At 47.3% G+C, this 14498-nt stretch overlaps 1 protein-coding gene across 2 annotated transcripts in view; it reads right to left on the minus strand.

The window, feature by feature from the left end:
* FANCA (FA complementation group A) overlaps positions 1-14498 on the minus strand; it is a 46265-nt gene that overhangs the window by 1252 nt on the left and 30515 nt on the right. The window contains exons 24-42 of one of the 2 annotated variants that reach the window (XM_061594520.1): positions 14282-14352; positions 14070-14169; positions 13503-13702; positions 12975-13071; positions 11459-11635; positions 10461-10534; positions 9291-9419; positions 8144-8234; positions 7201-7370; positions 6104-6209; positions 5497-5556; positions 4814-4918; positions 4235-4347; positions 3796-3937; positions 3473-3535; positions 2662-2767; positions 2334-2409; positions 1197-1338; positions 345-434 (exon numbers count right to left, since the gene is read on the minus strand). In XM_061594520.1, the coding sequence (XP_061450504.1) occupies positions 345-434; positions 1197-1338; positions 2334-2409; positions 2662-2767; positions 3473-3535; positions 3796-3937; positions 4235-4347; positions 4814-4918; positions 5497-5556; positions 6104-6209; positions 7201-7370; positions 8144-8234; positions 9291-9419; positions 10461-10534; positions 11459-11635; positions 12975-13071; positions 13503-13702; positions 14070-14169; positions 14282-14352 (2112 nt within the window). Of the gene's footprint in view, positions 1-344; positions 438-1196; positions 1339-2333; positions 2410-2661; positions 2768-3472; positions 3536-3795; positions 3938-4234; positions 4348-4813; positions 4919-5496; positions 5557-6103; positions 6210-7200; positions 7371-8143; positions 8235-9290; positions 9420-10460; positions 10535-11458; positions 11636-12974; positions 13072-13502; positions 13703-14069; positions 14170-14281; positions 14353-14498 lie in introns of both variants that reach the window. The other variant, XM_061594519.1, reaches the window with a different exon arrangement.

The following is a 14498-nucleotide window of genomic DNA, read 5'->3' on the forward strand; positions in this document are numbered from 1 at the left end:
CCAACGGCCAGCCTTGCAGTGCAGCCAGACCAAGAGGGGGTACATTTCATCTTTTTCATCCTCAAAAGGTCTGGAGTTAACTTGTATTTCTCCTTGCCCAAAGCTGAGTTTTTGTCCACCTCCCCTCAAATAAATGCTGGATTTGATATTTGTACACCATCACAGCCCGATAAAAGTGATGGGGTGAACTTTGCAAGGGAATTGTGGCACAGGGCAAAGGACTGAGCCGCCTGCTGTTGTTTGGCTGAACTAGTACTCTGGAAGTATCAACAGGACAATCCACAGTGCCTCACGCTGCCCTGGATCTCTGAAGTCTTGAGTTGGCAAAAAGACCTTTCACCTACCTGCTGGAGGCTGGAAAAGCTCCCTCGGGGGCACTGGGGGATTGCATGCAGCAGGAATTGCCGTGCTCTTTTTATCAGCTCCAGTGAATCCTGCTGGAGGAGACAGATGCAGCTCAGGTGACATTGCAGTTTATCCTCAGCTTAAGAGCTGTAGGAACAGAAGGGAGAACAGCTGGCGGGTCATCTAATTCAGGGGCAGGGAATGTCTGGCCCTCCAGATGATGCTGGACTACAACTCCCATCAGCCCCAGCCAGCATGGCCAACGGCCAAGGATGATGGGAGTTGGAGTTCATCAGCATTGCAAGGGCTACTGATGTTCCCCACCCTTTATTTAACCCTCTGAAGGAAGGCAAAGAGCTGGCCTGGCTTGTCTCTAGCCGGGGTTCCTTACACTGGCACTGAAATGCTCCAGCAGTCAAAAACATCTTCCAAACCTAAATCTGCTTCTACTTTAAACACATTTCCAGGGCACATACGGTGAATAATTGTGCTGCCTTCTGTTGGCCAATCTTATTCAGGCTTTGAGAGACTGCTGACAGGTGAAGCTATATTTTCAACACCCTGAAGCCAGCAAAGACAAAAATGCAAAGCTGCTTTGCATGGATGTTTATTAGAGTAACAGCTGTGCGCTCTCGCTCTCTCAGGCACACACCCTTCCACTACTGAGCCCTAATCTGTTCTAGGTGCTCCCAGGTAGCAGATGAGTGCTGTCCAAACAATGAGTCATAGAAGTCAACACAATAGGCAAATAGAGTCTGTGGATAGCCAGGAAGGGGAGAGTACTTTGGAAGGAAGGAAGGAGGGAGGAGCTGATACAACCACATAAAAAGGGAAGGGAACAACATGCTCACAAGCTCCCTGGTGTGCTGGCTTGGTCCCACCACTCTGGCCCCATCCACAAAGAGCAGCAGCAATTGTGCGTACATGTCAATGGCAGCGTACAGGAATGTTTGCTGTCCGATAAAGTGTTCCGGTTCAAATGTGACAATGAGGCTACAGAAGAAAGAACAAGTTAGCAGGCCGAACAGGCAGCAGGTGTGACCCTCTAAGGCTCCCTCCCCACTTTGCACAGGGACACACATCTGCAGGCAGAATTGCAGCCAGACCCTTTTTTAAAAAAAACTCAAAAATTCAAACCTGGCATTGGGACAATGGAGGATAAGAACAAGTTGAGAAGAAAAGCGACAGTCAGTCCACGGAACCCACTGTCACAGGGTTTTTGTGGCGATAATTAGCACATATGCCTTTTAAGAAGGAATGGAGGAGAAATAATCGGAGGATGGGATGGAGAGCCAAAAAAAGGCAATCTCCAGTTGCAGGGTGGTTACTAAATGTGTGCCCTGCTTGTAAACCTTGGTGGTATTTCCGACCATCTGGTAGGGTAGTGGGGTAAGCTCAGGTGGTGGTTGAAGGGAGACTGTTCACCAGGCCCAAGATGGTAATTCTTACCTTCTGAATGTAGCAACAGACCCTGCCATTCCCCCAACCCCAGCAAATTCAGGATGAAAGAGTACTTGGCAAAGCAAAACAGAAATGAATCTAGGAGAGACTGTGATGGTTCCTTTCTAAAGCAGGGAAAGCCTCTGCCTTTAATGCATATCCCACTTTATCGTCATAAAATAAAACTCCAAGGGGCTAATATACAAAATGATGAACACACTAAAACAGCTGCTTTGACCTACAGCTCCCATCAGCTGGCTGGAACTGATGAGAGTTGCAGTCCAAAACAGCTGGGGGGCACCCAGTTGGTGAAGACTGCACTAAAACATCAAAATGTAAAAAGAAATTAAGCTGCAGGGAAAGAGACAGCAAATCCACAACATGCATTACAGGATATAAATGGTGTCTCTCTCTTGCTTGGGGATATTGGGCGTTTGTGTAACTAATCAGTTAAGCAAGTACATAAAGTGTCCTTCACAAATTTCTGGTGCCCTTGATTTTCTCAACAAATAGGTTTATTGCATGCAGAATACACTTCTGAAATTTACCTATAGAAGGCAACCGGCAACAGCCTCAAGTGCTGATCTGACACAGCCCCACGTGGGATTTGGCAAGGGCTATGGTCTGCAATGCCAGAAGAGACAAGAGATCTTAGCTGAGCACCAGTTTTCAATCAAACATTTCTCACAGCGCTGCTATCATTTGGATTCTTGAGGGCTGTACCCCAACTTATTTCCACTCGGAGCAGACCCCTTGAAATTGATGGACCTAAGCGAGTCATGCCCATTAATTTTGATGGGTCAACGCAAAGCAGAACTTAGCCAAGAACAAAAAAGAACCCTCCGAGAACTGTAGGAGATGGAGCAGTGTCCGCACCTTTCCCTGCCGAACAGAAGACAGTCAGCCAGGATGCACCTTGTTCCTGCAAGAGCTGAAGCATCTTTGAGCTCCAGTCCAAGGCTTTGTAGGCATCCTTGCCTTCCTGCAAGTTGCAAGAGAAATGCATACGTGTATCTTTTCTGCTTGGTGCATCCTAAAGCCATCAGTACGGCCACTAGGAACAGCCACCAGGCAGTTCTGAGCAAACCCACTACCTCTCTGCCTTAGTTTGCCCATCTGTAAAGAACAGGACTTCCTTTCAGGATAAGTGGCAGACAGACAAGGGCTGTTAACATACATTGTGAACTTAAAAGTATTTATTTATTTATTTTATATCACTCCCATTGTCCCAGCCAGAGCCCAGGGAAGCAACATCTTCTTTAAAAAGGCTTTAAAAACATGTAACAAAGTCCAGCACAGATGCAGACTGGAATAAGATCTCTATTGCAAAGGTTTGTTGAAAGAGGAAGGTCTTCAAAAGGCGCTGGAAAGATAACTGATGGCGCCTGTCTAATATTTAAGGGTCGGTGCCACTACACTAACGGTCCACTTCCTATGTTGTGCGGAACAGACCTCCTGATAAGATGGTATCTGCAAGAGGCCCTCACTTGCAAGGGCAGTGATCAGCTGCGTATATAAGGGGTAAGATGGTCTTTCAGGTATCCTGGTCCCAAGCTGCATAGACTTTGTACATGAATGTTATATAAATGAATGGCAGTTTTGCAGATATAGATGCAAGTCAAACCACAATGAAAGAGAAGTCACTGGGCCTTCAGCTGCAACCAAACAGGTTGATAAAGCTACTTACCTGCGGGGCCACTCTTGTAGAGATGAAATCCACGAGTGAAAAGAAGAAGAGGTTCACCAGGAGCTGTCAGGTGGGGCAAAAAAGCAACAAGACATAAAATGACTTACTTGAAACTTGAGCCCTGAGCCCACCCAGTGGACTGTCCTGTGCCAGGCGAAGTCAGTGTGGCCCTCTGGGCCATCACAGTCACAACTCCTCCCTCCCTTATTGTTGCATTTGGATAGGACTAAGTACACACACACCCTGGGGAAAAAAGAGTTGGGTGTTTTGGTTTTTAAATCAGCACATCATGGAAAAGGAAATTGCAAAATGTAATCTCTTACTTGTTCTGATCCAGGCCCCAACTTTTTCAGTCCTTCATTCATTTTTCTATGTACCATTTGCTGCTGAACAGCAAAATGCAAGAAGGCTGCAGGAATCCATGGAATGTCAGAGACCAGGGAAACGGCTTCTGATGAGAGGAAGCTAGGAGATAAAGCCAAAACAGCAATCAGGAGTTGCTGTAGTCTCTTAAAAGGCCAAATGGCTTTTTGTGGCATAAACCTTTCTACTTTTTCAGGGGTGTGACTGAGAAGAGGGGATGTGAAGACACTTGAAGTCCTGGGTCTATGCTAGGTGAATCAAGGCGAAAGCTAAAAAGGTAATAGGAACCCCCTCCCCCCCAAAAAAACCCTCTTATCTCCTCATAGCTGGGGTGGGAGACATGAAGCTGACAGAGAAGCTCAACACCTGCCCAGGTGTGGCCTGTTTTCTTGGAGTTACCTGCTGACTGAGGACTGTAACTCCCTGAGGCTTTGCAATCCCTGTGCGAGGGGAGTGCCAAAGAGTCTGTTCCACTCTGAGCAAAGCATGGGCTCCAGCCTCTGCCACCACCGCTTAACAGAGCAAGACAGACAACATGAATCAGCCACTTCTTAAAATCATCTGAATGTCATGTATTTACACCCCACTCGTACATAGGATTTCTCAGAGGTCTCCTGCCCATGGAACTGGTCAGATTCTCACCGCCTTTGCTGCAGGCAACGCTGCAGTATCAAGCAGCCCTATGCCGCTCTGTGTAAACTAGATACTTGCAGACAGAAATAGGACTGCTAGCTTTTTTAAACAGAAAAGCTGCTTAAGTATTGCTATTTTAGAGTACAGAATTTGAGTACTTTGGCACAATGCCTGCTCTGGATGGGCTACTGTGGTTAAAAAAAATGTACCTCAACAATCTCCAGAACCACCCTGGCTTATTAAGTCCCTGCTTAAGATATCTTGCATCATATTATGGACCAAGAGCTTTTTGAATTCTTCTCAGGAGACATTTAGAAAGTTAAATCAAGAGCATAGGCCTCTTACCGCTGCAGAACAAATTATTATAGGGCACCTGGCTGGACACAAGGTGAGAACGGCGGTCACCTCCTGCGCAGGTTTGTCACACTCCAAACTGGCGCTCAGCAAGCCCTGAAGTGCAGCAAAGACATTTGGGTGCAATTCACTAAGGCAGCCTCCAATTCACTATATAATGAATGCAATTCACTAAGGCAGCCTTCGCCAATACGCTAGAAAAATCTACGAGCATTGTTTCGCAGTGGCATATTGGTGGGACACATGCAGGCACATTGCCTTAGCGCAGCCTTTGCCAACCTGGTGCCCTCCAGATGTTTTGGCCTACAACCCTCACCAGCCCCAGCCAGCATCTGGAGGGCACCAGGTTGGCAAAGGCTGCGCTAAGGAAATGTGCCTGCATGTGCCCACCAATATGCCGCTGCCAAACAATACTCGTGGATTTTTCTAGTGCATTTCAACCCCTCCACTCGCACGCACAATGGCAATAGGGAATTGTCTTGCTAGTCTATGCAAAAGGCATTCCCTGTTCTGTCTGTCTGTCTGTTTCTCACACACACACACACACACACACGGTGCACATCCAACTCTTAATAATACAAGGAGATCAAGGTTGGTGGATTAAATTGCTTTCCTAAAAACAAGCTGCCCAGCAGGGGTGAAATTCAGAAGACAAAAGGCAAGTGAAAAATTACCCTGAAGAAATGAGCAGTGATGTCGTAAGAGAGTGCACAGCCTCTGGAGCAGATATTCCTCTGTAACAAAAAAATGCTAATGAGTTTGAGAGAATGAGGCAAGTATTCCCAGGAATTCCAGATAACGGACTCCAAAAATCAGTACTGAAAGGCAGGTGCACCCTGACTAAATGGTGCCCACCCAAGACTGTGATTTTTCATCCTGTTTTGAGCTGCAATTCCTCTCAAGTAAGCAGACAGGATATCAGAGTGATATCACAGAAAGTTGGGCGAAGTGTCTTTCCAAGGCAGTGATCTCCCACTCCCGCAAGACAGCAGGCTAGAATGAGAGCTGCATTCTTTTAAAATCAGTAGATCAGCCTTCCCCTGCTTTGGACTACAACTCCCATCAGCCTCAGCATCATGCAGATGTGATGGCTCAAGATAATGGGAGTTGTAGTCCAAAACATCTGGCGGGTGCCAGCCTGGGGAAAGCTGCAGCAGACTGATCTCTCAATGAGGCTGCTTTAAGCCCCAGGAGGATTCGGCAACAGCGCACCCAGATCGCAAAATTCACAGCCAGGAATGGTTACCGGAGTAGTGCTGAGCTTTAGGACATGGTACAAACCAGTTCTGTGTTTGCAAAACAGAAGAAGTCTTCACAATCCAGAGTGATTTTCTTTCCTCTCTGCTGTGTCGCAATGAGAACAGATGGCGGGAGACCCAAAAGAATCCTGTACAAAAGACAGCTTCTTTCAGGAGAAAACCACATCCACTCTGCCTTTTATTAAGAGTGGGGCCTGATTCACCGATTCACAAACTGCCAGTGGCAGCAATGGACATAAGCATTAGCAGAGCTGGGACCGAGATCAAACAACTGCCGTTCCTCCCTGCACCCTTCATGACAGCAGGGAAGACTGTAGCTCAGTGGCAGAGCACCAGCGTTGCCTGCAGAGGCTGGGGGCTCAGTCCCTGGAGTGTGCCCAGGTAGGGCTGGGAGTGTTCCCCCTCGGAAATCCTGGCGAGCCACTGCCAGCCAGTGTGGGTAGACAACACTGAGGCAGACGAAGCAATGCCCAGACTCAGCACAGTCGTTATTTCAAATGTTTGGACAGCCTTCCTCCTCAAAGGGAGCTCACAATAATAAAATTAATTTCAAAAGCAATTTAAGTCAACATATGTTGCAGGCAACAGTTAAAAACAGCAGCATGAAAAAACTTCACAGAACTATCAGCTGCAAGCTTAGATACCTTTAAAAAAATCTTTCCATGTTTCCTCAATGCAGGTAAAGTGGGGGAGTGCCTGATTTTCCTTGGGAGTTAGTTCCGTAGCCTGGGTCTACCTCTGGGGATACCACGTCTTGGGTACTGATAGCTTCCTCTGTTCCATAACCCAGGAGGAAGCAGGAGGGAAAAATGTAGCAGCCCATTGGTGTAGTGGTTAGAGTGCTGGACTACGACCTGGGAGACCAGGGTTCGAATCCCCACACAGCCATGAAGCTCCCTGGGTGACCTTGGGCCAGTCACTGCCTCTCAGCCTCAGAGGGAGGCAGTGGTAAAACCCCCTCTGAATACCCCTTACCATGAAAACCCTGTTCATAGGGTCGCCATAAGCCGGGATCGCCTTCAAGGCAGTCCATTTCCATTTTCCATTGGCCTCTGTGCACCTGTGTTTCTAACTAGCCTTCAAACCACTTGGACTTGCTAGCCAACATTATGCATTTACCTTGTTTGGAGGAGCAGCTCTTGTTGCCAAAGTAGCCTTTCGCCCACGACAGACCCATGGCCCAGAGCTTTTAGCCGCTCCTGGAGAACCCTGAATAGGAAGTGCCCCCCTCTGCTGCAGACGTCAAGTGGGGCTCTCCTGCGCCCCAGCTCCAGCTCCAGCAGCATCTCCTGACATTGAGACAGCAGCTGGTTTATACGTTGGCATGAGCTAGGCTTTTAACTCCTATTAATACCTTGGCAGCAGTGGATCTGAGATCAAGACAGCGGTATGCATAAATAGAAGGGACTTGTACATTCCTTTTCCCTCAAAACATCCCTGAACATTAAAAACAACCTTGCAGAGTCAGCCAATATGAGGCAAGCCACTATTGTAAAGCTACCCCATGCTCTAGATCAGCCTTCTCCAACCTGGTGCCCTGCAGATTTTGTAGACTACATATCCCATCAGCCCCAGCCAGAACTGCCATACTGGCCGGGGCTGATGGGAGTTGTAGTCCAAAACAGTTATCCATGCTCTGGTAGTCTTCAGGGTGGACTTTTGTGACGAGCTTTGCATGAGGTTGCCCTTGAAAGTAATCCAGACGTTGCAATGAATGCAGAATGTGGTAGTCTGTGGTGGGAACTGGCATTCCAGACCCGGTTGCTGTATTTACCAACAATACAGCAAAAGTGAACATGTGCGTGCATGCACCATTATCAACATGGTGTCTGAGACTGGGTGACCAGTAGTCACCACCAGCAGCCAAAGCATAAGGCAGCTGGTCACAAGGCTGGCTGAGTCTCCTACAGTTTAACTGAGCAATGCTGCTTTATGGCTTGGGCAGCATCTGTGCACTTGGTCTTCCCGTGCAAGGAATGGTATGACAACTCTAAGTGGGAAAATAATAGAGGAGAAGACAACGCCATGTCCAAGAAACCTGCAGCATACACATTTGTAGCACCTGCAATCGGCAGTAGACGTCGGGGCTTCCTCTCCCATGGGTCATGGAACATTTGGGATTTTTTAGGTGGGTGCACTTGTCAAACTCAGACCTGGAATTAAAAGCAATGGAGGAGGCATGACTGCAGAGCCCAGAAACACCTGAACACACAAAAGAAGTTGGTGCCAGAGAAATCAGGTAGTAGAGACATGTTCAAAACACCCTGCACGGCAGTTCACAGCAGGCCTCACTGGTGTTAGCTTTTCATCTTTAACATGCAATCAATAAACCAAAACTCTTAATAAAGTGCATTCTTTGGAAGAGTGGGGTTAAATAAAAATGGGGGAGGGGGAGAACAAACTCAACTGTGGGTAATGTTTATAAGAATTTTGTAGGTGCAGAGGAGAGAGCCAGTGTGGTGTAGTGGTTGGACTACAACCTGGGAGACCAGGGTTCGAATCCCCACACAGCCATGAAGCTCACTGGGTGACCTTGGGCCAGTCACTGTCTCTCAGCCTCAGAGGAAGGCAATGGGAAACCCCCTCTGAGTACCGCTTACCGTGAAAACCTTATTCATAGGGTCGCCATAAGTCGGAATCGACTTGAAGGGAGCCCATTTCCATTTCAGGTAGAGAGGAACATAGCACTTTCATCCAGCTGTTCACAGTCAGAGGAAACAAGCTAGAGTTTGGTATGGAGGGACAGGAACGTAGGATGCTGCTTTGCACCAAGTCAGACCCTTGGTCCATCGAGCTCAGTTCTGTCTACGCTGACTGGCAGCGGCTCCCCAGAGTTTTATGCAAGGGATACTTCCAGCCCTACCTGGAGATGCTGGAGACTGAACCTGGGACCTTCTGCATGCAAAGCAGATGCTCTGCCCCTGAACTATGAAGCCCTTCCCCTTTTTGGTGCTTTGCTTACAAACACATACAGTATGTTGAAGTAATTTCACCAACATCTTTACTGCAAAGGAAGCCAGCTGGGAAGCTGTGTGCCTCCGACTCTCAGTTGCTGGGAATCACAAGTGGGGAAGAGAGTTCTTGCGCTCAGGTCTCGCGTGTGGGCTTCCCAGAAGAGGCATGGGGTTGGCCACCGTGAGAGCAGGATGCCGGCGCAGATGGGCCTCCTCTGGCCTGACCCAGTTTCTGGGCTCTTCTTATGTTCTCACCTTTGACAGAAATCCAGGATGGTGCCAATAAGAACAGCGCACATCTCTTTCAAGTCTCCATCACAGCCACCAGCAGCGGCAGACATAGGGAGAAAGTGCTGATATAAAGCCCAGTAGTGGAACTCATGCCTGCAGAGAGGAGAGAGACTGTGAAAGCCCAACCTTCTGTCATGAAATGAGAGAGAATTGATGAGGGAAAAGATTTCATGCGACATCTTCTAATGGCCATCTGGACAGAGAAGCTGAGCCTTTTAATACCAGGTTCAAAAGAGAGAGAGCGGTGGAGGGTGAGAGTTTACCAAGACAGTGTCAAAGAGTAAACCATGAATTATGTGAGTTAATTATCTCTCCCCCCGACTTTGGTCTTAGGAAGAAGGACGTCTTGTCTGCATCTTGTGCTCTGTCTTCGTAGAAATTAAGGGGGCATTTTATTTATTTATGGAAAAGTTTTCTATAACACTTTTCACAAAGTGTATTAAATTAGCATACAACAATTTAAAATAAAACTACATAAATACACATATACCGTAGACCAAGAATAAACTACAAAAAGTATTTGAGAAAGAGCTATTTTTCATGCAGAAATTACCACTTATCACATCACAAACACCTCCACTATAAACGTTAAAAAGAAAACTTCTAAATCCACTGCCCTCCAAAAAGATTTCACCTGTAAGAGGCCAGCCTGGATGCTTTATTTTCACCTTCAAGTCTGGACTCATTTGCAGGTGGCCAAAACATCACATCATATGAATGTAAATCAACCTTTGCCAACTTGATGGCTCTCCAGATGTGCAGGCTAGGGCTGATGGGAGTTGTAGTCTAAAACTTCTGGAGGGCACCAGCCTGGTGAAGACTGAAACAAATCCCCTTTTTGTTGAGGTCCTGAGCCAAAGTTAAAGGGAATCTGCAGTGCTGTTATATGCACCTGCTATAGTTATTCACAATTCCAGAGAGAGAGACAGACAGACTCTAATGTTAACCTCAGGGCTGAAAAAACACACCAGCTTGGCTTTTGCTGGCTGAAGGATGCAGACTCACAACAAGAGTGCAAGATTTCCCAGACAGCTCCTGATTTTTTATATCTACCAGTCTCTAAGCTCTGCTCTTCCAAATGGAAAAGCATTTGCTACTTACAGCTGCTCTTTTATTAGGACGGTTTGCCCTCACCTCTCACAAGGAGAAAGGACGTCTTCATCAGGACGGACTCCTAGCTCCATCAGCAGCCACTCTCGGAGGGTCAGCTACAAGAAAGGCAGAGAGATTTCTGCGTGGGAAACAGAAACAGCAACATCCCCAGGCACCTTACTATCTTCTCCTTGCTATCATTAGGCCATCTGCTCTGGGCCCTAAGGCACAAACTGAGGCATTAATGACATGGAATGCCTTAAATCAGAGGCAGATGAGGATTTACTAGCAGATCAAGTGATTTGAAGTAGACTGGCAGAGTTTTCTGACTCCCTATTGTTTAATAATGGCAACAATAAAATAACCTCCCTCTCTCACACCACACAATTATACTGCTGAAATGAAGAAAGACTGGGGAAAGCAGGCAAGCAGCGATATGTCTTTGTGTGGAAAATTTGTTAGTTCAGTTCTGGGACTCAGAACAAAATTCCTGGGCTCAGAATTATTCAATTCTATACGGGGAGGTCTTTTGCACCTGGCTCCATTGGTGGAAGTCAGGGTTCTAGTAAAAATCCCACAGCCTGAAATCTGCCTACCCCTGCTTTGAGCCCTCCATGTCCTGTGAACCACTTCCTCCTTCATGCCTCATTGTGGATATCATAATTGGCCATAATTACCCTCGTGTTAATAAAACCTGTGCTCCCTATTCAAACAGGAGGAACACTCAAGAGAAGCCATCCCAGCAGCTGCCCATGGAACAGGGGAAATCCAGAAAAGATGCATGTAACTCCTGACAATATGACGCACACGCAGTATGTATGTACTTGGCAGTCACTCTTCATGTGTAATGTACAGCTCTTCAGACACTTTGCTCAGAGTGTGTCCCCACTTTCAGAGGGATGCTCAGGCACAGCTAGGCCCGTCTTAGCAAGCATCGGTTTTTGTGGCTAATCAGTAGCACCTGAACAGGGAAGGCTCAGACTGCTACAGGCAACATCAAGGCACGGTTGGCAGAGAGGAAAGGAAGCCGCGGGATTTACCTGGAAAGCTTTCTCCTGCAAAAGCGCTTTGAACTGTGCCTGCTTCCATAAGCAGAGGGCAGCCTTCCGGAAACAGAAAGCAGGGCGGGATAAAGTTTTCCAGGGAAGCTCAGCTGGTTCTCCTTCACAGTCTATTCCTCGTGCTTCCAAGCTGAGCCGCGGAACAACATATTGAAGCTACAAAACAGAAGAACAGGCCGTGCAAAAGCTACCCAATACTGTGTGTCGTTGGGTGAATTCAAATCAGCGATCATCCTAGATTCTGCCTCAGGGAGGGTTTACACACCAGCCTTTGTCAACTTGGTGCCCTCCAGATGTTGCTAAATACAACTAAAACCCAGGAGAAGAAAAAAACGTCAAGGTGCCAAGGTCAAAAGAAAGCAGCAAGAATATAAGCTGTTCCAGTCTTTATGCATGCTGTAAGGAGAGGTCTGTGGCTCAGTGACAGAGCAACTGGTTTGAATGCAGAAGGCCCCAGGTTCAGTCCCCAGGTAGGGCTGGGAAAGACTTCATTTGCCAGAGACCTTGAAGAGCTGCTGCCAGTCAGTACAGGCAACACTGAGCTACACAGAACAATGGTCTGTCTCGGCCTAAGGCAGCTACTTATGTTGCTTTAGAAAATGGAAATGGACTGCCTTCAAGTTGATCCTGATTTATGGCGACCCTACGAATATGGTTTTCATGGTAAGCGGTATTCAGAGGGAATTTCCTATTGCCTTCCTCTGAGGCTGAGGGGCAGTGACTGGCCCAAGGCCACCCACTGAGCTTTGTGGCTGTGTGGGGATTCGAACCCTGGTCTCCCAGGTTGCAGTCCAACACTCTAACCACTACACCACACTGGCTCTCGAAAATGGAAATGGACTGCCTTCCAGTTGATTCCACCTAAGGCAGCTACTTATGTTGCTTATGAAAATGTAAATGTACTGCCTTCTTCGATCCCGACTTATGGCAACCCTACGAATAGGGTTTTCATGGTAAGTGGTCTTCAGAGGGGGTTTCCCATTGCCTCCCTCTGAGGCTGAGAGGCAGTGACTGGCCCAGGGTCACCCAGTGAGCTTCATGGCTGTGTGGGGATTCGAACCCTGGTCTCCCAGGTCGTAGTCCAACACCTTAACCACTAGGCCACACTGGCTCTCTGTGTTGCTTATACAAATCCACAAGTAAACCTGACAGCATGACAGAGTCTGATTTTTTTGCTGACATTACCCATCTAACCCCCAAACTCTCCCCCAATTATTAAACAGCATTTGTGTTTAAGATGTTGGAACATAAAAATCCTGAAACCTGGAAAAACAAGTTACAAAGAGACTTTTGAGAATAGCGGGCTGAAGGATGCTACGCTCACAACAGAAGCCTGAGCAATCAGTCTGGGCAGAATCCTGGAGAAACACGGTAGGTTAGCACAGTACAGAATACCCGAGCGGAAACATCTGCAACAGGAAGATGTGGTCACGCTGAGATTTTGAGCGAGTGCAGAATAACTGTGGTTTCCTTAAAGAAAAAATTAAAAGCTTACCTTTTTTACAAAACCAGGATGAAGTAAGGAACACAGGCAGTCATGGGAAAAGGAAGAAAACTTGCAAAAGGAGTAGGAAAGGGCAGCGGCACAAAACCTGCACAGAGAGAGAAAGAAAAGCATCATTTTGTCTGGCCCGTCACATCAGTCCTTTTCCTATTATTACTATAAATTATTCCACCCATCCTCCAGGGGGCTGAAGGGCAACATATATGGCTCTCCCCATCCCAACACCTATTTTATAACAGCCCTGTGAGGTAGGCAAGGTTGTCAAGTGAGCTTGGTGGCCAAGGGGGTATTTGAACTTCAGTCTCCCCAGCTCTTGGTCTGACATTAACCATGACTACATTTTACAGAATTCAAATTGCTTTATAAGATGCCTAATAGGATAAAGTGTAGAGAAGTTATGTGAGCAACTTCCTATCCACAGACTTGCAATCCAAGTAACGCTCAGGGCAAGACACCATTTCTCTTCTAAAGGGAAGATCTGTTATCTGGACAGAACGTTGGATGGAGAATGCGGCTTACCTCATGCAGAAGACAACAGACTCTCCTGTCCGGCACACCAATAAGTGATCCCAAAGTTCAGTCACTGAAAGGCTTCCTGCGGAGGCAGAGCGAGGAGGCCAAGTGCAGAGGTCCACCTCAGGAATTAAGGACTTGGCTTCATTTAAGTGGACTACAAAGACCGCCAGGCCTATGACTTGAGCGCTGCTTAGAGAAGGACCCTACGAACGCAGCCAGACAAAACATGCCCCAGTCAAGGCACACAAACGACATTTTATTCAGGACAACTGGATTCAGTAAAGCGGGGTGGCTAACCCATGGATTTCTAGATGTTGTTGGACTACGACTGCCATCATCCCTGACCATTGGCCATTCCGGCTGGGGCTGATGGGACCTGGATTTCAGCAGGACCTGGAGGGTCACAAGTTATCCCTGCAGTAAAGCCCTGAGCAATTATTAGAAGGGGTCTCTCCTGGAGCCTCAAGCAGACTGATACTCTAGGACGGCAACATAAGGAGCCAGTTAAATTCCTGTTCTTCAACAGGCTGCCTGTTTTAAGACGTCAGCTTATCACACTGGGAAACCAACCTGATGATACATAAGCTGGCACAGCCTGCCCAACAAGGATGGCAAGAGTCGGCGGTGCCCACAAACCATTTTCACGAAAAGAGACGGCCAGGCCCCCTGCCTGCAGGGAACACATAAACCGTATTATCATATTGCTGCCAGGATGGAAAATCATTTGTCTGTGCTTAATTGCGTTGCACAAACTGCATGTATGTAAGCAGGTGTAATTTTACCTTTCTGGAGGCAAGTAGTAGGAGGCAGCCATTACACTCTGACAGAACATCATCATCAGAAGATCAACTGCCTGAGAGAGAGAGAGAGAGAGAGAGAGAGAGAGAGAGAGAGAGAGAGAGAGATGGGCAGCTCATTCCTAGTCCAGGATATTTATATGCCAGCAGGCAAAGAGTTCCGACTCCTTCCACACAACTATGAAGAAGCGAGAGCTAGTTT

This window comes from Rhineura floridana, chromosome 13 (genome assembly GCF_030035675.1).
Source record: "Rhineura floridana isolate rRhiFlo1 chromosome 13, rRhiFlo1.hap2, whole genome shotgun sequence".
In the NCBI taxonomy this organism is placed as follows: Eukaryota; Metazoa; Chordata; class Lepidosauria; order Squamata; family Rhineuridae; genus Rhineura; species Rhineura floridana.